The sequence below is a fragment of the Desmodus rotundus genome, chromosome 10 (assembly GCF_022682495.2).
Source record: "Desmodus rotundus isolate HL8 chromosome 10, HLdesRot8A.1, whole genome shotgun sequence".
In the NCBI taxonomy this organism is placed as follows: domain Eukaryota; kingdom Metazoa; phylum Chordata; class Mammalia; order Chiroptera; family Phyllostomidae; genus Desmodus; species Desmodus rotundus.
In genome coordinates this window covers 71,676,298-71,699,774 of record NC_071396.1, presented here as the reverse complement: position 1 = coordinate 71,699,774, position 23,477 = coordinate 71,676,298, and the positions used below count along the sequence as shown (strand labels likewise).

The window sequence follows — 23,477 nt, the reverse complement described above, 5'->3', positions numbered from 1 at the left end:
CAGCCTCTAGAACTGTGAGAAGTAAATTTCCGTTGTTTAAGCCACCCAGTTTATGGTGTTCTATAAGAGCAGCCTGAACTGATTAAGGCGGCGTTCAATAAATATTTGTTAATTCAGCAAACTTCTTTTTTTAAATCAGTGATCAGTCTACTTTATTACTAATACTAAAGTAAAAATTTAGCCATTACTGTATAATTATATAACCCTAAGAATTTGTAATTTATTCTAAATTCTGTCCTAAACAATATAAAAACTGAGTTATTTAATACTCTTAACATACTTACTCATAAATAATGTACAGAAACATGAAATATTAAGTACATATTTTTCTTTAAATATATCTCCTATTTCAGTAGCATATGTGGGTGAAGTTATTTTCTTCCAAGTAATCGATATTTTATCTTTAGTACCTTTAAATAATAAATATGTAGGCACCCACTATAGAAATGATTTTATGTGCAAATAATGTATAGACATTCTAGTCATGAATTCAGTTTTCCCCGAAACAATTAACTTTTTAAAAGAAAAACACGCAAAAAATTTTAAAACGCTCTGGATTCCTCTGCTTCTAAATCATTGTTGAGCTGGAAAAATGAAGCTTGTTCTACCAGGAATTGCAAATTAGAATTTTCTCCGGAGTGGAAATTAGAGAGCAAAGTGCCATTTCAGAAACGACTGCTCAGCTTTCACACCCAACACGCACAACTGCCTGTCCTCACAGCTAAACCAGGTAAAAAGAGTCCGAGAGAATTAGGCTTCCACATGGGCGCCCACTATGCTCTTCTCAAATGTTAATTAACCAAACACAAAATACTATAATCAAAACAAGAGATACTAGCACTTGAGGCTAGTTATCATACAGATTGTTAGTTCCTTAAAGGGATCCCTCCTTCTACAACATTTTTACTGCTGTCAAAATACTGCACAGAAAATTGTATTTTATATATCACTAGCCATGAATTTTTGTCATTAGTTATTACATAAATGTAATTTGGATTATTACATTATCCAAATGGCATGATCATTTTATGTCCACAATTCACTTTGTATTTACAGAATTTTCGTGATTTACATAAGTGAATCCATGAGTGAAGCTTTAACAGTGAGATGCAATCTGGCATCCAGATTATCTGATGTTTTGCAGAGAGCAATGAAGAAGAGATGTGATTTTAATCACCTTTTCGTTTGAGTCAGCTTATGTGAAAAATAAGTGAGTAACTTAAAACGTCTCAGTCTCTGAAGAAGCTTTCCCGTTGTGCGCAGAGAAACAGTTGGACAGTGAGATAGTCAGAAACAACTTCCCCGTCCACATCCTCTTCTAGTTTCTGTGCCACTTGGGCTTCCAACTGCTTTACTTTGCATGCGTGGGGGAAATGTTTTGCTTGACTTCTTTGATGTCCTGCGCTTTCTGTACTACTTTGTTTTTCTTCAACCTGCTCACTCTAAATTTAGCTTGCAGTTTCTGTTTGATCTCTTCGACTCTTCATTGCAATAATCGTTTTATTTCGCAGCTCTCGCTGGTATATGACAGGTTCATTTCTACGTTTTTCAAATTCAAATGAATTATCCACTGTACGCCCTTTACCAGCTGCTTTATGGAAGGCTTTAGCCCACCTGACCTTGGAAGGGTTGCGCTTCTTTTTGAAGTTTTTACAACACTTGGATTCACAGAACCTGAACACGTGCGATCATTGAGAACGAATGTTGCGCTGTGGCCAGGGTGTGTGGGCCCCCGGACAAAAATAACACTTCTCCATACGCGTGTTGAACGTGCCTGGGGGCCCAAAAAACAAACTTCTAAAAGCCGATGCAGTTTTAGTTCCAGGCTAAAGTCTATGCTGATAAAATAGGATAACACAATGGCTTATCGTTCAAATGTCAGAAAGATCCTTTGTTTTATAAAAAGAGTCAAGACGGATTTTAAAAGAATTAAACTTCACTTTCAAAAGTTCCTTTAATGTTCCAATGTTCAAGAGCATGACAGTAATAGCGCACGAAGTGAGGTACATCTGTATCCCCTCACACACAGGCAGTATTTAATTTGAAAAGATTGCTAAAGACTCTAATGTATTTCAAATTATGTACACTTCTAATGAAATGTCTTTCTGTTTCCTTTTGTTGGTCAAAGCCACAAAATGGTGGGCAGATCAATGAACAGCAGTGATATTTCTTTTAAATTTAGCACCATTAATCACCTCGGCTTTAGAGAGGCACACATACAGTACGTGGGGGATGTGGTCTGTCGTAGTAAGTGGCTGTTGTCTACCTTTTGCAAAAATCTCAGAGGTGGATGAAAGGGGGAGGGAAAGCACAAGGCAGAGAGGTGCTTGCATGGATGTGTGTGTTCTGAATGTCATATATGTGTGCAAACATGTTAAAAGATAGAGTTGGCTTATTCAGCCTTGGGCCACATATTTTAGGAGAGCTGGGCTGAAACATTTGAAGGAGACTGAAATGTAGTAGTTCTTCCTTATCCGTAGTTTTGCTTTCTGTGATTTCAGAAAATATTACACGGACAATTCCAGAGATAAACAATTCATAAGTTTTAAATTGTGTGCCATTCTGAGCACCGCTCTGCACCGCATCGTGTAGGCATTGTATCACCTCACAACGCAAGAAGGGTGAGGTTAGTACAGAAGGTGTTTGGAGAGAGAGAGAGACCACATTCACATGGCTTTTGTTACAGTATATTGTTATAATTGTTTTACTATTGTTGATAATCTCTTATCGTGCTTAACTGATAAATTAAACTTTATCACTGGCAAAAACAGTACGTACAGGGTTTGGTACTAGCTGTGGATTCAGGCATCCACTGAGAGTCTTGAATATATCTCCTGCTGACAAGTAGGGACCACTGCGATAATTACAGGAGTCATGAGGAAATTTTACTCCACATTTCTTAAGAGGTTAAGCAATGCATCTCTTTAAGGAAAACAGAAAAACAAAACATAGGAGCTGAATTTACAGAAGCCCCTTAAAAGAAACAGTAACAAAGAATATAGAATAATACAGTAGGAAATATACAATTTAATGAAAGCTAAAAAATGGTAACTATTAAATAGATTCCCAAATAAAAGGGAAGATTGAGGAAGAAAGATTTCCTAAATATTCAGAAACTGGAATTATGGAATTTGGACACATAATAGAAAGTTTATTATACTTTCATAATTGTATGAAGAATAGAATAAGTTCATGTTTCTCATACTACCTAGTAGAGAAATTTCTAGGAGTTTTAACTAAACAAATTTAAAATACTTGTAATGGGATGAGTATTTGTGAGTTAAATATATTTTATCTTTTACATATTTTATCTTCTAGTATACAATAGAAACACAATTTTATATGGAAAACCCCAGCTAATTTTCATTCATTGGTTAATCCTGACATCATTCCAGTGAGGTCAGTGGGTTCATTTGCATTTGATATACACTGATGTAGGAACTAGTAACTGACTGAGCAAGTTGTGTGACTGCCCAAAGACACTCCCTTAATCACAGTGGAGTTCGATGGGAGGACAGCCCCAACTCCCGACTCATAGTGCACCCTTTCCTAGCTGAAAAACCTTTCTTCTTCCTGTTTACATATTCAGTTTAACCAACCTTGATGTGTCAGAGAAACCTCGACTGGTTGGAATCAAACCAGCACCCTTTAGTTTGTAGACTGACACTCAATCCACGGAGCCACACTAGTCAGGGCTCTTTCTTACTCTTAACTTTGGGCTTAATTTCCCTTCAGACCTTTGCTACTCAGGTCTTGCTTCACTGAACTTCAGTTGTTTGTATTGTGCAGTGTTGCTGTTGATTTTCCTGGAGACTCTAGTGGAGCCCTATGGAAAAATGGTCTCTTTTGACAAATGGTCAAATAAGATGATCTCTACGAGGAGATTATTTGAGTGGGGTCCTCACCACTGTTTATCAGCAATTAGTTGGCTCTTCAGGGGCAGCATGCAGGCTGGAATCCTGAAAGGCCTTGCTCCCCTAAAATATGTTTTCTACCATGGACCCCAGATTTACTATTGGGGGCCTGTGTTAAAATGAAATGTGTTTTTCAAAAGGGATTATTTAGTGTTTTTCACTAGGAGTCCTATCACTCACCTAGAAGGACACTGAGGGAATGGAGCTCAGGACAGGGAAGTCACGAGTGGGCTGGGCTGGTTCTTGGGACAGGAGGGCTGCAGTGGGAGCATCAAAGCCCCAGGGGCTGAACGTTTGATCAGTCAGGAACTAGCAGCCCCAGGCCAGTGGCTTCCAGACAGAAAGTACAAATGGAAGGTGTGGAATACAAAACGGAAAAATAATGAAGGAAGTTCCCAGCTTGATTAACTGCTGCAGGCCAACTCTGATTAGTTATATTATACCAGGAAAATCTATTATTAGAGAAATGAATAGTAACATTCTCCTCCTGTGTCCCCATCAAACCCGAGAAACACAGAGTAAAACTCACTTCATAGAAAGACGTTTTCTTCAGTAAAGTGAATGGAGAAATTTGTTAGGCATCCATTGCTTTAATTATTTCAGTACATGGAATGAAAATATTATCCTATATATTTATTTGCCTACAACATAACTCTAGTAATCACAACAAACCAAAATAAAGAAGGAAGTGGGACTTGGAAGCCTATTTTGTACGCAGCTGCCATCTAGGAAAGTCTCTTCAAGAACAAAACTCCTGGTCTGATTATATTACCTTCTGTTTCACCCCCTCCCATTTTTCCTCTTCCTTTCAGAGCCAAAGCTTTCACTCACTTCAAATGATACAGAAATAGTACTAGACTCCTTAGGGAGGGTCACGGGAAGTTGGGTTTTTCCACGGCAGCATAATAGAGGAAATTAATTGGTGTTGGAGGCAGCTGACTTTTCCACTCGCCATCTTAGTCAAGGACGTTGTTCTCTTCACGAACTCATCAAAGCAAGTCACGAATTCCTCTCACAAAGGCTAGGGAGAGGGAGTAAGTGGTGTGGGGCTTTGAGAGACCTGAGTTCCACTCTTCCCTCACTTATTTGACATGTGACCTGAGCAAAGCACTTCACCTCCCTGAGTGCCAGTTTGCTCATCTTTGAAATGGGGACGGTAACCTGAGCCGGAACTGCCTCACCCACTGAATGTATTGCTTTATGGACACCAAAGTGACATCCCAACGAGGAAGCGTTCAAAAACATATTTCACACAAAAATTAAATAGCTTCATTAAAATTTTTACATAACCTAAGTAAGAAAAATATAAATTCCTAATTTCATACAGTTCAAATGATTTCTGTTCTACAGAGGGGAACAGAGGCCTTCCCCACCTCCATAATTTCCCCTTTGTAAAGTTACCCACAGGAAAACAAGGCAGGGAGTAATGAAGGGAAATGGGAAGAGAAGCCCCTTACTATATACCTACTGTGTGTTAGACACCTGCCCGGGCACTTCTTAAATGAATTAACTCATCAATCCTCACAAAATCTCCATGTGGTAGACACTGCAATATTCCAGTTTTCTGGGGGTTGAAGGAGGGGCTAACTTTCACACACTCGGAAGCTGGAGGGTTTGAACCCACTCTGTGTAGCTCTGTGATTCTGCCACTGGACTGTGCTCAACTCGCCCGCTGATCCACAAGTGATAACAGTCACCAGGGGAGCAAATTTACGCACACGAAAACTTATTTTTGTGTAAGTGGCCTTCGATCAGTCAAACTTTTAGCATAAGACAACTTTTGATTGTGAGTGGCAAGACTCATTTGAATAGATTCAGCTTGATAAAGTGAGTAAGACCCCACCTCCATTGCAATATTTAATAAGATAAGGTAGGAGCTCAAAAGAGATCCCTTAGGTCACCTCCTGTTCCTGTCAGGAGCGGTAGGTCCAGATTTTTGGTCCAGCCTGGTGACTGACTCTGTAAAGTATTTTCTGTGCTAACTTTCCTCAAGTGTAATAGCATGGATTCCTACCTAGGAAAGAATGGAAGTTATGACACTATTTAGCCTTCAGGGATAAAGATTTCCTGAAGAGTTTTGAAATACATATATATATATATATATACATAACTGAAGCCAGTGCTTCTGTTCTGGCTTCCCTTGCATGGCTGTCATGGTGCTAGTAGCTTCATGGCCCTAAGCTACCTGTTAAAAGGACCTCCGTGGTGGAAAAGTAGTCTGTGGATTCCAGAATAAGAGATTTAAAAGGTTTAAGAATTATCAAAAGTTCTGGTCTAGTTCCTGCTTGCTGAAAGTGAACAGTATGGATGGGCTATCCATAAATGGCCCAGGGTTGGACTGAATGGAAAGTATTTACTCAAGACCATCTGAACAGAAAGCAATTCCTGGTGGAAGGTAGTCAAGATCTAGCGAGGTGATGCTGAGCATCCTGGGAAGGAGTCCAGAGAGGACAGAGGCTCTGCCTGTGAGGAGGCAGGTGGGAAAGGCCACTCAGGGTAGAGGCTGGGCTGCACATAGGTGGTATGCTTTTAGGGATGCTTATTTCAAGGCCAGCCAAGGATGGAAGGGGAGGAGGCTAAAAGGGACTTTGTGGAGGCTGCTTAGGCAGCTGTAAAATGAGCAGACAGTTAGGGTGATGAGGCCAAGGGATAGTCAGCAACAGAAAGCCGAAGGAGCAACTCCTCTATTCAGTAGGCTTTATGCTCTCAATAAACAAATGATCAAACAACAGCAATGAAATACCAGTTATGGATTGGTTTGCATTCAATTCTGTAAACATGCATGGAATGTCCACACTGTGCACGACTCAGTGCTAGATGCAAAGAGGAGGAATGAACTCTAATTAAGTCATAAAGGAAAGGACAGAAGGGCAAAACACTAGTGGGGGTGGAGCAAGAGGAAGTCTCTGAATAGAGTTCTCTCAACTGTCTGACCAGCTGACCAGCTTGGCCTGAAGTAACCTCTTTCTCTGAATATGTCTGTATTACCCAGTAGGCACTTTATTGAGGCTTTCTATCTTATTCTTAGCTCATTTACTTATAATGTAATATTTATGAAGAAGCTACTATGTGCCAGGAGTTAGGAGATATAATGAGGGATTAGACTCAGTTTCTGCTCTCAAGGAACTTTGCTTCCCTGTCTGGCTCCATTGGTTTGAGGTCCACAGTCTTTTTTTTCAGCTGAGCTCTTACTATCACCCTAGACCCCTGAGCCCTCGGTTCCCCTGTTAGGGTGCACACAACAATGCATTCCCAATGCTTCATGCTTCAGCTGCCACATTGCTGACATAGCTGCAGGCCACAAGCCCATCGTGATCCCACTCTTCCTGCCCCCCACCCCGTGACTCACAGTTCACCTCTCCAGCCTCACCTGGCGATTCTTTACTCATCCTGTTCCAAACTCTCCCACACTTCCTTGCATTTCTATTCCATCTACCACTTTACTTTTCACATTTTGGGAGTCTTGCCCAAGCACATCAAAGAATGCAATTGCCAGCCTGGCCAGTGTGGCTCAGTTGGTTGGATTGTCATCGCCAAATTAAAAGGTTGGGGGTTCGATTCCTGGTCGGAGAGCCTACCAGAGACAACTAATTGATGTTTCTCTCTCATAATGATGACTCTCTCTTTCCCCCTCCCTTTCTCTCTTTAAAAAGCAATGCAAAAAATGTCCTTGGGTGAGGATAAAAATTGCGACTCCCTTCACATTTTCTCTCGTCTTTCCCTCTGGTCTCTGTTTCTATTCTCCTGTCCCAGAGGAAAAAACAATCCCTCTTGGTTGTCCTTTAGCTTCTACACGAGGTCTTTCTCTCTGTTCACAAACAGACCAACTATGCGTCTCCCATCCTACTTTCATCCCCAGCGATCATTCTCAACAGAAGAGTGCATTTGAGCTCTGCTCTCTCCTAGCCACTCCTACCTCATACCACTTCAGATTCTGCAAAGGTCACTGCTCCTGAAGAGATCACTGGTGTCCCTCTCACTGTGAGACAATCATCGCTCACCTGCCTGTGAGTCTTGGAGCTGTCACTTCCCATGACTCCCGAGGCACGGAGCATTCCTCTCTCTCCTTCTGTTTTCTGACAGCCCTCTTCCAGGCCCTGTCCTGGCTCCTTGGTACTTGGTACTTGTTTTTTCTTAACTGTGTCCCTTCTTCTTGGGAGATCTCACAAACTCTGCACTACTGCTGTCACACCCACATCAGTATGTACTAAATGTGTTGTAGGGACTTCGTGTTTTCCTCAGTGTCAGACGCGAGTTTACAATTGCTTGCTAGATATCGACAGTAACAACACATCCAAAATCAAATGCGTTGTTTCCCAAATTCTATTTCTTCTGACTTGTTTATCTCAGATAAACATATTACTGCCTTTCTGAAGCTCAGGCATGAACTTCGGTCATTTTTGATTCCTCCCCTCTCTCCTTCCCCACTCACACCACTTAATCACTCACCAAATTTGGATCTTCAGAAAACCCTCATGTCTGTGTCCTCTTTCCTATTCCTTCTGCTACTTCTGTAGTTGAGGACTTGGAGGCATGTGGTACGGTTGGAAATATGGAGGCTTTGGAGGCTGGCAGAACAGATTAAAATTCAGATTTAATGTAACCTAGGAATCGAGTCTAAGTTAGGGCACTCTAGTACAACACGTGGCACAATGTAGACATCAAAATATGTTAGTTCTCTTCTCTTTACTTGGGTTGTTTTGATATTCACTTTTATCTTCCTGAAACTCTGTTTAATATTACTTCATTTCTCTGGTCAACCACTTCTGGTAAGTCCCTGTTGCCTGAATGAATTTCATATCCCAAGACATGATAGTCCAGGTCTTCCAGGATTGGCACCTATTTATTCCTGTTAGACTCTGAGCACCTCTGCAGGACCTTGTAAACACCTACAGGGTCAGCTTTCTCCAACTCAATGGCTGGAACACAGTAGAGGATTAATACATATGTATCCCATGTTATTTCTGCTGCTACATTTCCACCAACTGCACCAAGTGTTCATTCATTTCCTTTAATGAATTACTCCCTGGGACATACCCACTATGGCATAATTTCCTTGAGGCCATTGCTTTTTAATCATTTCTGTATTCCTAGTTGAAAGCCTACTTAATACATGTTTATTGATGATTTTTAAACATTGAAAGTTCTTAAAATTGTTGATGAGAACTAATGGTTCTTTATAGTATTCTCTTTACATTTATGTATGATTTAAAAGTTCCATAATAAACAGTTCTTAAACAATTAATAAATACAGAAATGAAATAACGAATGGATATATAGTTTTCCACTTCTACACACTTGTTCATTCTATTCACCCTACCTGTTATGTCCTCTTCATTTATACCAGTTCAAACAACATAACTTTGAAGACTCACCTTTCTTCCATAAAATGATTTCCAGTTCTCCTAATTTTAAATTGGTCTTTATCTACTCTTTATTCATAAATTATCTCTGCTATTTGTGGATGAGAAGCTAGTTCTACAATATCCATTCTCTCCTTCTTCCATAGAAAGATCCCCAGTTTTTGGCTGAGCTTATGGTCACTCAGAAAAGATTCCATTTCCTAGGCTTATTTATGGCTTGAAGTAACCTGGCCATGAAGTTCTCACCAATGAGATGTAAGTGGGATTGTACCATGGCGTCCCTCGTCTCTTCTTTTTTCTGTGACCTCTATCATACTGCCTGGAATAAGGGTATGATAGCAGGAGATCTGGCTGCTATCTTGGAGACCATGGCCACATCCTAGAGATGCTAGAGCAATGACTTGGGAAGAGCTGGATCCCTGGGTAGTTCATGAAATAGACCCTGGATTGGATGCCTCCCTGTGGAATTTTACACAAGGGAAAATATGCCTCTATCCTGTTTAAATCATTGTTATATTGGGTTTTTATTTCTCAGAGCCAAAGCTATTCCTAACAAATACATATTTTTCGATAATATTTCTGAGTTGTGAATATGCTACAGGACAGGATGCTTCTTTTCCTTGGTCCTCCCCTTTCTACCTTGCTCACAGAATACAGAGATGTGTCGATATTAGCAAGAGAAAGGTTTGCTGCCTTGTGGACCAAATGTGAAAGACCTAGGCCCAGTAGGGACTTATGGCTGCCCTGGCACCACGGAGCCTGAGACAATGCCCAGTATCTTGGGATCCTGCAGGAGGAGGGCCATAGGTTACTTCATAGTTACTGAAGGACAAACTAAATGTCTATCATAATGGTGTGGTTAGTAATCAGTATTTACCACTTCTCAATTTCTGAGTTAATTAGTGTGAGGAACTCCCAAGACCCACCTTACAAAGTGTAGGAAATACACACAAATAGGGGATAATTTCACTCTAACATGTAAATGTAATACATATTATAAATGAAATAGGAGTCCAAAGAAGAAATATTCACATGGCCTGCATGGAAAAGTTAAAGATGACTTCATGGAACAGATGAGTAGCAAGGAACAATTAGGATTTGGCTAGGCAACATGGAGGAAAAAGTGATTTCAGAGGCTGGAAAATGATGAGCCAAGCTTATGGAACAGGGTAATGAGCCAAAGTCTTGAGTTTTTGAGCAGAGGGATAACAAAAAGCACATTCTAGAATACCAGTCTGGTTGTGTGCACCTAGATGGGAAGAAGAGGCTTTTCTTTCTTGTCATAACATAGGTTCTGGATATTGAGGGGGCCTAACCTATGTTTGTTGAGAGAATAAATGAATAAATAAATGTCTTATTTATGATAAATATAATCATCCTCCCTTTTTTATAACAATGGAGATATAATATGTGACATGGTTCTCTCCCTTCTACTTCCCTTCTTTTTCTTTTTATTAATCTTCTCTGCTTTTGTACCTTCGGACTCATTGCCCACCTTTCTCTCCTTCTTTCCTTCCTTGGTCTGTTTGGAGTCTAAAGTAGGGGCACAGGAAATGGAGTAGAAGGCAGCATAGCACTGGGCAGCCTGCTGATTTCTGTGCCCAGCAAGATGGACAGTGGTCACTGTAATCACCACCTGTCATTTCCTCCTCACAGTGTTCCCACTCTGCCCCCAGAAAGATGCCAGAACTGTTTTTCCCAAGCTTTACAATAAAGAATGTCTTCTAGCTCAAGCTACTGCACTAGCTACATTTTCCAAATTAGAAAAATTTAGTTACCAGAAAAACGAAATAGTTTCAGAAAAAGAATGTTGTGCTTCTTGTCTATTCAGGGGCATCCTCATTTTCTGACAGGAATAATTTCTTTTCTACAATCAAGTTACTCATCTTGAGTCAAGTCCTACCTTATGATAGATGTCAGTATACATATTATAAATTAAAAGCTTTATATAATAAAGTTAATGGAGTCTTATGGTAGAATTTTAAGGCTGGTTGATATATATATTTTACACAACTAGGAGATACAGTCAAGTTGGACATTTTTTTTGATGACTAAATATACTCATATTTGGTTTTACTTTCGTACAAATTTAGTAAAGCCAAAGACAGAACCCACCCCCCCAAAGAATCACTCATAATCTCACTCTATACAGTTGTTAACGGTTTCATATATGACCCCTTTATCTTTTTCCTCTGCATTTATTTACATGACTTTCAAGTTTTGAAAAAGAAATGCACTTTCTTCTTCAAGTAAGCAATATATCAAATTAGTCAATATTGCTGCAGCATTACCACAGATTGCTATAGTTTTCTAAACTAATCTCCTATATTTTAGCATTAAACTTATTTTTCATGATTTGATATTGTAAATGATTGTGATGAACAGTTTTATTTAAATGTCTTAGTATATCACCTCTATTTCCTTATGATAAATTGTTTAATGCAGATTTTCTGCGTCTAAGGGTAAACATTTAAAATATTTTCAATCCATATTTCTGCTTTTTATTCCCTTTCAGAAAACTTTTAGTTATGCTCTAACTTTAGGGAAACAATATGCTAGGCCCAGGTAAACTGTGAAGCTCAAACCTTCTCTTTCATATGCTTTGTGTGTCTGCTCTTTCCCACATCTAAACCTGTTCTCTGGAAATACACCTGTCCGTTGGAATCCTGAGGGAGTTGGTTCCAGGAACCCCCTCCTCCCGGTGGGTAGTCAAGCATCTGGATGTTCAAGTTCCTTTATAAAATGGTAGAGTATTTACATATAACCTGCGCATATCCTCTTCTCAACCTTTTTGCCCAGCTGTAGACTCCATGGTCCACCTCTGCAATCACTTCCTTGTAAACTGCCCCTGACTTTGTTTCTCCATTCTTTCTCCATTTACTCACCAGGCAATGCCCCAGTTCTCCATCATAACTACACTTGTGCAACTGAATATTGAAGAGAGTTACGCAACTGTGCTGATGAGTCTCATCTGAAGTTCATGACACAGATTTCAAATGGGCCCTAGACACTTCCTGAAAACTGTACCACATTTTCTGCTCTCTAAAATACAAGGTCTGTCCAGAAAAAGTCCAGCCACTGTTAATATAACCAGAATGGTTTGCATGGCATCGATGTAACCAGGCAGCCAAGGAAAGTTTACTGGAATGTGTATGGGTGACCAATGATGACTTCACTGTACTAGTCAGTGGGGGTAGTAGACACCATTGAGTGAGCATGTGTACTATGTGGCTGTCACATTCAACATGACTGAGCAAGTAGAGCAATTAATCTGCATCAAATTTTGCATTAAGCTTGAACATTCCACCGCAGAAACTATTCAGGTGATTCAGAAGGATTTCAAAGATGATGCAATGAGTGCAGCACAAATATGAATGTGACACAAATATTTCAAAGATGACTGAGAATCTTTTGAAAGTGATTCATGTTCTGGAAAGCCTACAATAAGCAGAACACCTGAGAATGTTGAACGTGTACAGGCTGTAGTCAACAAAGATCAGTGACCAACAGTGCAAGAACTAGAAGCTGATCTGGGGATTCTAAAAACTACTGTGTCTGAGATTTTGATGCAGGATCTTGGCATGAAATATGTCATGGCAAAATTCATTCCATGGCTTCTGCTAGTAAAGCAGAAGGAATATCTTGCTCTAGTTGCTAATGCCTTGAGTCAAACGGCTACCAATGAACCAGATTTCCTCAAAAAGGTCATAACTGGAGATGAACTGTGGGTGTACAGCTATGATCCGGAAACGAAGGCCCAGTCATTCCAATACAAGTCTCCTGGTTCTCCATGTCCAAAGAAGGCGTGGTAAAGTCACAGAAAGATCGAGACCATGTTAACTGTGTTTTTTGATTGGGAAGGTGTTGTCCATCTCTGGTACGCCCCTCCAAGCCAAACAATTAATACAGACTACTACCTCAATATTCTTCATTGGTTGAGAGATGCAATACGAATAACATACACACAGCTATGGGCAACGGGTGATTGGTAGCTTCATCACAGCAACCTGCCAGCTCATGGGTTATGTCTCGTGCAGAGTTTTTTTGGCAAAATGTCAAGTTATCCAGATGACTCAGCCCTGCAACAGCCCAGATTTGGCACCCTGTGACTTCTGGCTTTTCCCAAAACTAAAATCACCTTTGAAAGGGAAGAGATTTCAGATCACCGATGAGATTAAGGAAAATATGATGGGGCAGCTGATGGCAATTCCAACAGAGGATTTTGCAGAGTGTTTTGAAGAGTGGAAGAGATGCTGGGAGAACTGTGTGAGGTCCCAGGGTGCCTACTTTGAAGGGGGCTGAGGTGTCATTGTCCTATGTACAATGTTTCTTGTATCTTTTATCTTCTTCAATAAATATCTCTATTTTTCATAGTACATGGCTTGATACCTTCTGGATAGATCTCTGTATTTATATAATAACTTTTTCATTTTTTAAAAATTCATTTTAGAATGTATTTATTTTTAGAGCGAGGAAAAGGGAGGGAGAAAGAGAGAGAGAAACATTGATGTCGGAGAGCTACACTGATAGGTTGCCTCTCACATGCCCCCAACTGGGGACTTGGCCCACAACCCACGCATGTGCTCTGACTGGGAATTGAACTAGGGATCCTTTGCTTCATAGGCCCGTGCTCAATCCACTGAGCCAAACCAGCCAGGGCTCCCTTCAGTCTTAAAAAGCTAAAACTCACCTGCCCATCAAAACTCATAAAATGCTTCTACTTCTTCCAGGCTTTCCTGAATCCTGTATTTCACCTTAGTCTTTATCTTCCCCTCACTAGAGAGAAAGTATTACACCCCTCCTCTGAGCTAAGATAATAGCATGTTGTCTGTATTTTCCTTATGAACTTGTTGCTGTGTTATGGTACTTCATATTCCCGTCATTGCATGTGTTAGATGTGGCACCCTGAGGGAAAACCTCCGTCTCATTCATCTTTGTATCCTCACAGTCTTTGCGCAATAAATATTTGTTGAAAGAATAAATGTATGGTAAAAAAAACAGCCAAACTCACCTACATTTCTCATTTGAAGTCAAGTGTTGAGAAGTTACAAAAATCTCTGATCAATACTTGACTCATTTTAAGACATTACACGCTTAGCAAAATTTTTTCCAGCTACTCAAGGAGAGCACTTTGAAAGCTTTAGTGGAACAGGCATGAAATGCGTGTGTACCTTCATACAGGCAGGTGGACACCTTTAGCAAGAGAGAATGTCATGCTGTAACCATGTGAAATTCTCAATGATTTGTACAAGAGGTCCACAGCAGAGGTGAATTGGGTTAGAATTCTTTCCCAGTGACTTGCCTAATTTCTACATAAAATACTTTCAAGACTAGAGAAGTAAACACTTTCTGATTTGTTTTTCCATTTAATTTTAAACGGAGTTCCCAGAGTTCGACTCTTATTTTGAATGATGTCTTTGTAACAAACGTTCTGAGTTGACAAAGAACACATGGCATTTCTGTAACTGTGGCTACCATGGAAATGAGGAGCAGTTCCAAATGCTTTACTATTTTCAGGTCCTTATGTAATTTTTTTTGAGAGCTCAATTCCTCTAATCTTTATCATGTGTGTATCTCTATAATATACAACTATAATACAATATAATATGACTATAATATAGTAATAACATACAACGATATGTCTATATATCTATATATAATATCTAAAGACACAATAATAATAATATACAACTATATATCTATAACATACCACTATAATAAACATTTGCAGAAATTTATGTTCGGGTTTTTTTTTAACATTTAGTATCTTGACTTATTTTGCTTTAAATTATTTACCAACAAAGGTCTGAACACTTACTGAATATCTTCACCCTTTATTTTACTTTTGTATTATTAAAAACGGGTGGGAAAGGGACACATTAGCTCTGTACCTGTGCCATTGACATGGATTCTAGCAGAACTAGGGACAGCAAAATGTCTCTGTTTTATAAGATAGAGTGATTTTAGCATGACCATCTTTTAAAACACAAAAAAATTGTGCTATTCTAGCTAACATGGTTTATTATATTTTTACTTAAGGCTTTTCTATTTCTTTTGTGGCTTATATTTTAAGCCAATGACCTTCTTTAGTACAGCATCAGAAGCACAGAGCAATTTTGTGAAATGGCAACAACCATAAGGTAGCCTAGATAAGAAAAAAAATGCTGATTAAACATACGAAGCAATATAAAATTGAGGAAAAGTCCAATTAAAAATCTTTACAGAAAATAGTCTAATTCTTTATAGATAAGCAGTTTATGCATTGAAGCCAATAAATATTCTCTCCCCTTCTTCCTTTTCTCCTCTCACGTCCCTTTCAGGCACCGACACACTGAGCAACTCTCATCCTGCCTCACTCTTTGTCCTGGGAGATGGAAAAAACCAGTTCTGTCCCCAGCTCAATTCCATGACTTCTGGGAATGCCTGTCCAGACGTCAAAGATTCCTGTGATTTTCCACTCAGCCCAGACATAAACCCAGCTAGAAGGCAGAAGTTTAGAGGGTGCTCTACCATTGTGGGTCGGCCTTTTGTGCTGAGGGGCCTGACCCGGGCCTGTCAATATTTGTTGGATGAACAAATGAATAGAAAAAGTGACATATTGTATTTTTATAAGATATAGGTAATTGTCTTCTAGTTCAGTTTTGAGGAGAAAACAAGGTATTTTTTTGTAATTTTTCATTATTTCCTCATCTTCAATACTGCTCAAACTTTCTCCTGAAAGGAAGATTTCAGATTTCTTGATTCGGTCTCAGTAATGAGTTGTTCTCTTCTGCACAGTTTTTTTTTTTTTTTTCCCAGTGAAACAAAAAGCTCCTCCTGGCCTTTGGATGTGTGAGAAAGAGACACTTTTCATGTGACATTCTGGTGAAAGGGGACTAGACCATGGGGCAAGCTCATGAACTGGACGCCTGTATTGACATAAGTCTGAGAGCAGAGAGGGTTCTGAGGTCTCGTTAGAACCTTCCAGCTGGGAAAATTAAACAGTAAAGAACAGAAGGGAGTGGGGGGGAGGTTATTAATATGTGTGCTGCATTTGGCATGGACACCGACTTGGAAAGGCTTTCAATAGGCAGCTCCTGGGCATCGCAGTACAGAGGTATGTTTAGATAACTAAGATCAACCTGGGCGGTCAAAATAAAATCTACGTAGTAAAACACTCATTCTGGTGGTCTCTGTGGAAAGTCTTCTCTTCGACAAGTCCCAGCAACGTAGCTTCAGTGGTGGCATTTTCTCTCTCGTTCAGAGCCATCTCGTGGCAAGTGGAGTAGGTGGCTTTCATGTGCTATCACGGGCAATAGTAACTCTTCAGGTTGAAGTCCTGCTCCTGTGGGCTAGACTCCCTGCTCTTCTTAAACTAGAGAGGAGAGGAAAGGGCGGACGAGAAACTCAAGGCCAGGGAGGGGAACACTCCTTTCATTATTTATTCAGAGCAGGGTGTATTTTGTTGCCAGCGTGTTTTAAATAAAACTGAGTTGCATGTCGTTCTCTCCTCTTTCCAAAATGAAGACATTTGTCCTTAAATGGAGAAGTACTATCTCTTGGTATCCACAGCATGTATGTGAGCTTCATGACAAGTACTGTATTCTTACCCCTTCTGGACACTAGATTACAATAAAGTGTGTTAAAAATACAGTAGGAAAGTCACTTAGATCTTAATAACTATGAGCTTGGTAATTTTGGAAATTTTATGTAAATTTTAGAGACTAAGATTATAATAGACATATACCAATTAATTCTTTGGCAGTGTTTAAATCATCTAAGACTCTTATTAAACAACTTTATATAGCTTTGAGGTAAAGGTCAAAATGTAAATATCTAAAGACAGAGCGTGGTGGTCATTGTGTATTAAGCTTGTAATCTTCCATAAAATCTGTGAATTTTATCTAAATGTCTTTCTGTGGTTAAGTGAACAGGACCACAGAGTAGAACATAATAAACACTTGAAACTCTGCCAGTGGAACTATTCATCTATAAATCGTGTTTTCAGTTGATAGCAGTGGATACTTGGAAGTAATCAGAACATACAGTTTGTGCTAATAACAACGCAATGTTAGTTGGCACCAGAAAAACAACACAGTACCTGGAAGTATTCCAGTAACTGTCAAAGCAGTAAAGAAAATACCTGATTATATGCCTGAGAGAACAGGATTTTAATTCCTCTATTGTTAAAGATTTGCTGCCTTAAGGTAGATTTATTAATGCATCATCACAGATTGTTTTTTTAATATAGGGTATAAGAATTGAGTTTCCAGTACTTTAACTCATAATTTTTCTTTTATTTTATCTAATAATTCAACCCAAGTAATCACTTAAACATCATCCTCTTTTGCTTTCTGGTTTTCCATCTCATATTGCCTCCTGTTCTTGTAGTCAGAGCTCTTTGTAGCTGATATCTTTTGAACACACTAAGTTCTTACCCCAAGTTTTTGCCACGATGTTATACCCTCTGCCCTCAATAGACACCTCTCCTTCTGTCTCTGGGCTGCTCCCCTTTCAGGAGACACAGACATCCACCCAGCTACTCACACCTACAGCTAGGTCAGTGAATCTCTCTGAGCAATTCCCTCTCCAATCCATGGCCCAGTCCTGCCCGTTTACCTCCTACATGTCTCTCCGAAATGTGTGTCCTCATCTCCTCGGCCACCACTCCCACAGAGACACTGTTAAGAGCCTCCTGAGTGGTTCAGCACTGAGTAGGGTTGGACTGACTGTGACTGGAGGGATGGAGGATGGCACATGCTATCAGTGGTGGGGCCTGCATCTATTTCCACACAGCACCTGTGATGGGATGGACACCAAAGCCTGAGAACTCTAGCGGTGGCCAAGGTTGGTGTGGAGGGAATGCGTGTTCTGGGTATGTGGCTGGGCCAGACTGCCTCTGGCAGAGGGATCTCAGGAGCAAGAAGACGACCTTAAAAATGAAAAGAAGGTACTTAATATTTGACCACATGTTTACCAGTTCTGCTATTTTTTGTTCGTTGTTGATCTACATTTCCATCTCATACCATTTGCCTTCCGCCCGAAGAACATTTTTTTTGCAGTGCAGATCTGCTGGTAGTAGGTCGCTCAGCTCTAGTTTGTCAGATAAAGTCTTTATTTTGCCTGAATTTTTGAATACTGTCATCAGTAAGGAGGCTTTTTATTTTTCATTTGGCACTTTAAAGGCCTTGCTCCATGGTCCTTTGGCTTCTATAGGACCACGGGCCTTATGTTTGCTACCTGTGTTTTACATAATGTCTTTTTTTCCTCTAGCTGCTTTTAAGATTTTCTCTTTATCAATGTTTTTTAGCAAATTTATTATGACATGCCTCGGTATTCTTCCATATCTCTAATTAATATATACAGTCTTTTTCTCAGGCTTCTTAAGAATATAGAATATAGTTATATCAGATATTTTAAGGTATATATCTGCTAATTCCATCATCTCAGTCATTTTTGGGTTTCTTTTTATTAATGTACTCACCCCCAAGTATGTATTATTCTATTAAATTACAGAAATCTGCTCACTTAAACAGGTTAATGATCATAAAACTATAGCAATGACATTTGAAGTTACATAGTTATAAGCCACTATCAACAAATACTGATGTACAAATAGGTCATATTTCAAGAGATAAGTAAGCATCTTTTTGAAATTATGCTTACATTTGCTGTTGGGATTACAGCGTTAAAGTGACTAAAAATTACTTTGAATTTTCATTATCTGCTCAAACAGTATTAAATTAATGACTGATTATTCTTGATACATCTATGATATTTGTGTATAGAATGATTTTTTCAAATTTTATTGAGATATAAGTGACATATAACACTGTATTATACATGATGGTTTGATATATGTATATATTGTATGAAATAATTACCTCAATAAGTTTAGTTAATCCTGTCACATAGTTCAATTTTTTTCCTTGTGATGAGAACTCCTAAGATCTCCCTTAGCAACGTTCAAATATATAATACAGTATTAACTATAGTCACCATGCTGTACATTACAACCCCAGGACTTATCTTTAATTTACTTTTCTTTCGGTGATTGGTCATGTTTTCTGGCATGCTTGTACGCCTGCTGATTTTTGATTGGGTGCCAGCTATTGTGAATTTCACGCTGTTGGGAAGTACATTCGTTTAAAATGCATTGCACTTTGTTCTGACACTCCATTAGATATTTGATCCTTTTGAGGCTTGCTTTTAAGTTTTGATAGAGTATTGGAGCAGCTTTTAGTTTAGGATGAATCTACCTCCACTACTAACATGAAACACTTCTGAGCACTCTCTCTGATGCTCCATGTATTACAAGGTCTTTTCATTCCATCTGATGGAAAGGAGAACTACTTGCAATCCATGTGAGGAGTAGTGAGCTCCTGTCTACTGCTTCTCAGCGGCTCTTCTCCCACCACCCACAACGCAGCTCAGCCACAGACCCATCCGCAGCAGTCTGGTGCTCCTCCTCTGTGCAACTACCTTCTCTCTAATATTCTTTCCCACAAATTCTAGCCACTTCAGCCTCCTTGAACTTCCATCTTGTCACCTAAATTCAACAAGAGTGACAGGTTCTGTTTGGGTTCCCACTGGCTGCACCCTGAGCAGTGTGTCCCAGCAATAAGTTGGGGTGAACATAGTCTCTCATTACTATTTCCCTTCCCCCAGGTCACAGACCTGCCAATGCCCCAGGTTTTTTTTCCCCCTTATAATTGCCTGGTTTTCTAGTTGTTTATGGTGGGAGGACAATTTCCATAACAGTAATCCTTTGTGAGCAGACACAGAAGCCCTTTGTAGGATAGTTTTACACTTGCTTCTCTGGGGCCCCATACATTAGCCATTTTTATGGGAGCTCTTGGCTTGGGGTTCCTACACCATGTGGTACTATAAATTTGGACCTCACAAGTATTCAGTACTGGTGTGAGGAATTGTTAACTTTCTTTTTCTACTCAGAACCAGATGGCAAATTTCCATATAGCTTCTCCATGTCAGTTGGTGATATTTTTACTATCCCCATTTTTTAAAACTAGTCCACCCTTCGTGCGTGCCAGCTTTGTGCAGAGATCTTGGTGTGCAGCTTCCATTTCGAACAATGAGTTCATGTCTCTCATTCTGGCATGGGTATTAAAACTCTAGTCCCAGGACACAGGGGCTGTAGCTGGGTAATTTTATTATCTTTGATTATGGCATCTCTCCATATTTAATTTTTATGTACTTATAATGGTTTCATAAACTTTATTCTAGTAATAGCTCAGCTTTATGATTCTAACTTAAAATGTTTAATGATTGTGATTTTTGTTGAGGTCTTACTAAGTTTATATACAAATAAGAACATTTAAAAGAACTCAAAATTTTCCATATTTATGTACTTAATTTTATAGGTTATTAAAGTTATCTAAGTTCTTACAAAGTTTTTGTTTGGTAAGTCAATCAAGAGTAGTATTTAAAAATGGAAAGCAAATATATTAATTACTAAATACAGGTTAACAAGTTGAAGGGAGTGTAGTTATACTATAAAGTACCCTTAAAATAATTTTTTTCAATAGCTAGATTGTTAAATGGAAAAAAATGAGATTTTAAAGCTAAACTTCAAGAAGTTAGGAGTATCTATATTTTTAAATTTATTACTTTAATATATTGAATATCAATTTTATAAAACTAAACTCCGAGTAGTCTTTCCTGTGCTCCTATATGATGCTCTGCATACCAATAAATCACATTTAGCAGGGCACAGATTCTCATAAGTTAAAAGGATCTTCAGCTTCATGAAATTGATAGATAAATTTATAGTTTCGGTTCTTTTTCCCTGTAGAAACAGCAGATTTTTACCTAAGCCATCAAATCATAGCTGATGTACTTTGGTCATTATACTGGCAGAAATAATTCTTATAACCATTTGAGCATCTCAGCTTACAGAGCTATGAATATGAGAACTGTTTTCCTTCTTCACTGCCACCATGTTCCATCAAGTCTGCACTGGATGGCAGGGATCTTAATGATAACCCACTTTGATTTCCTAAACTCTCACACAATTTCAGAATTTAGAACACATTGTTTTAAAGTTGTGTTTTCATTGGATCCAAATCCTTCTGTTTCCTCCTCCATTGGGCTCTAGTGGCATGGAATTGAGGGGTGGGTAGTATACGACTCCCTCCCTCCCTTCTCCCAACACGGGGCTCTGTTGTTGGTCTCATGAGAGGTGTGTTCGGGTTCTGTGTAGTGTCTTAGGAGCCTCTCACCTGCTCAGTTTCTTGACTTGCAGATCCGCCCCTGCTTCACCCCTTCTCTTCTCTTCAGCTCCCCTGCTTGTGTCCACTCTCTTTTTGGGTCCACTTGTCAGAGGGAGCCTTCTTGCTGAGAGGGGGGAGAACTTTAGACTACTCTCCATAGGGTCCCCGTGACCCTCAGGGATCTCATCAATTTGCCATGCCTGTGAGCGGGAGTATAGCATCTTGCTCCTGCCCAGTGTTCAATGTCACGGGAACAGCATGGGGCACTGGGCTGGACAACAGTGAGATAAGACATAATTTCCAGCCCGAACCTTGCAAAGGAGAGGATGAGTAGGTGCCCCTCAAACTGTATAAGGGAGTCTGTTGTCCTGTCCCTGACCCTTGGCAGGAAGAAGGAGGGGGAGACCGCCTTTCACCATTACTACTTTTCCCCAATGTGTGAGTGATTGTGTGTGTGCACGTGTGTGTGTGTGTGTGGTAGTGGTGGTTGGGACTACAGGTGGGGGAAGAACCACATTTGCTAGAGCAGAATGCTGCCTATAGTCATGACCTGCAAGGAGGGACAGGCCCCAAAGCTCGCAGGCCTCAATTTAGAATGAGAGTTGTTGTTTTTCTTAGCCGTGGGACCTTAGGTCCAGTTCTAACACTAGACACCCCACACCCTCTTATTGTTATTTGACACATTACTTCAATTACTTTGGGTATCTTAACAATGGAATCAACTTGATTGTCCAGCAAGCTAACAGGTGTACAATGACAGAGCAATTTCACACCTCTGAACTTCAACTGACCTTGGATGACTTATCAGATCCTGCTATAAAAGTACTGCGTTAACCCAAAGGAATTTAAATTGGAAGACAGCTAGAGGAAGTGGCGAGAGAGATGCAGCAGAGGTCATCCAGCTGAGCAGCCAAAGAACAATGAGAGAAATGCTGATGGAGAAGAGGAAAGGTGAGGACTATTTATTAATACCGAGGAGGTTCCAAATCAAAAGACCACCAACAGAAATGCACACCACTCTCTCAACAACACATGAAACATACTGGTTTACTTAACTAGTCTCTGTCTTGCTGGCGCTTAACTGCAATCCATGAGAATTTACTGGTAAAAGTTGAGCCGAGTCCCGATTCTGTTCCACAACACATTCGTCTTCTCTCTGATCATCATTCAATGTCCCTCTTTTTTCTGGTCTTTTGCTTAAAACCAGTTCCTAATATCTGTGCTACCAATGATATTTTCTTAACTCTTAAAATGTTAGCCGGTACTTTTTAAAATATGAATAAAAGATTTGACAGTGCCCCCCCAAGCCAGCACAACAATAGGGAGTTGAAAGCACATAGACTCCCTACACTTATCCCAAACCGTTTGCATCCTAGCAGCACTAGGCGGACCGGCGCGGATCCCCTCGAATGCCCGCCCGGCAGTGCCCGGTCACTTGGACTTGGCGCCTTTCTGAGGCTTCGCGGCAACCACCCTGGCCTCCTCCTCTGGGATGAACACACTGATGGTGAAGTCGCTTGTCTCCGAGCCGTACTTGTTCTTCACAACCAGCCCGTATTTGCCAGAGTCAGAGGTGGTCACCCCGTTGATAGTGAAGAAGGCGGTCTTGCCTGCTTCAAACCTGAGGCTGCAGTGATCGTCCGAGGCCAGGGACTTCTCATTCTTCAACCAGGAGATCTCCGGAGTCGGGTCACCCCACACGGTGCAAGTGAGATTAAGTGCCTGCAAAACAGGTTTGATGAGAGGAGAGGAGAGATAGCAGATATAATGATCAACTTCAAGAATCCTTTGATGGTATGGCACAACTCAGTGGAGGATAAATATAAACCTCCCAGAGGAGGGTTTGAACTTGCTATGTATATGCACCTGTGTGAGTTACAGTTTGAAATCAAACCTGAGGTTTCCTTAGGGTGTTGGCTTTCTGCCTTTGGGAACACTGATCATCAAAACCACACAGTTTGCTTCCAGTTCCCATCTCCATTTTCTCTTTC

The 23,477-nt window shown here is 40.0% G+C and overlaps 1 protein-coding gene and 1 pseudogene across 2 annotated transcripts in view; both read right to left on the bottom strand.

Annotated features, from left to right (window-relative positions):
* Positions 1 to 1,229: 1,229 nt before the first annotated feature.
* LOC112322598 (probable ribosome biogenesis protein RLP24 pseudogene) lies at positions 1,230 to 1,757 on the bottom strand (annotated as a pseudogene).
* Positions 1,758 to 22,560: 20,803 nt separating this feature from the next.
* Positions 22,561 to 23,477, bottom strand: part of MYOM1 (myomesin 1) — a 131,161-nt gene continuing 130,244 nt past the window's right edge. For both annotated transcript variants that reach the window (XM_024580417.4, XM_045187957.2), the window contains one exon: positions 22,561 to 23,208. In XM_024580417.4, coding sequence (XP_024436185.2) covers positions 22,918 to 23,208 — 291 coding nt within the window. In that variant the 3' untranslated portion in view covers positions 22,561 to 22,917. The remainder of the gene's footprint in view (positions 23,209 to 23,477) is intronic.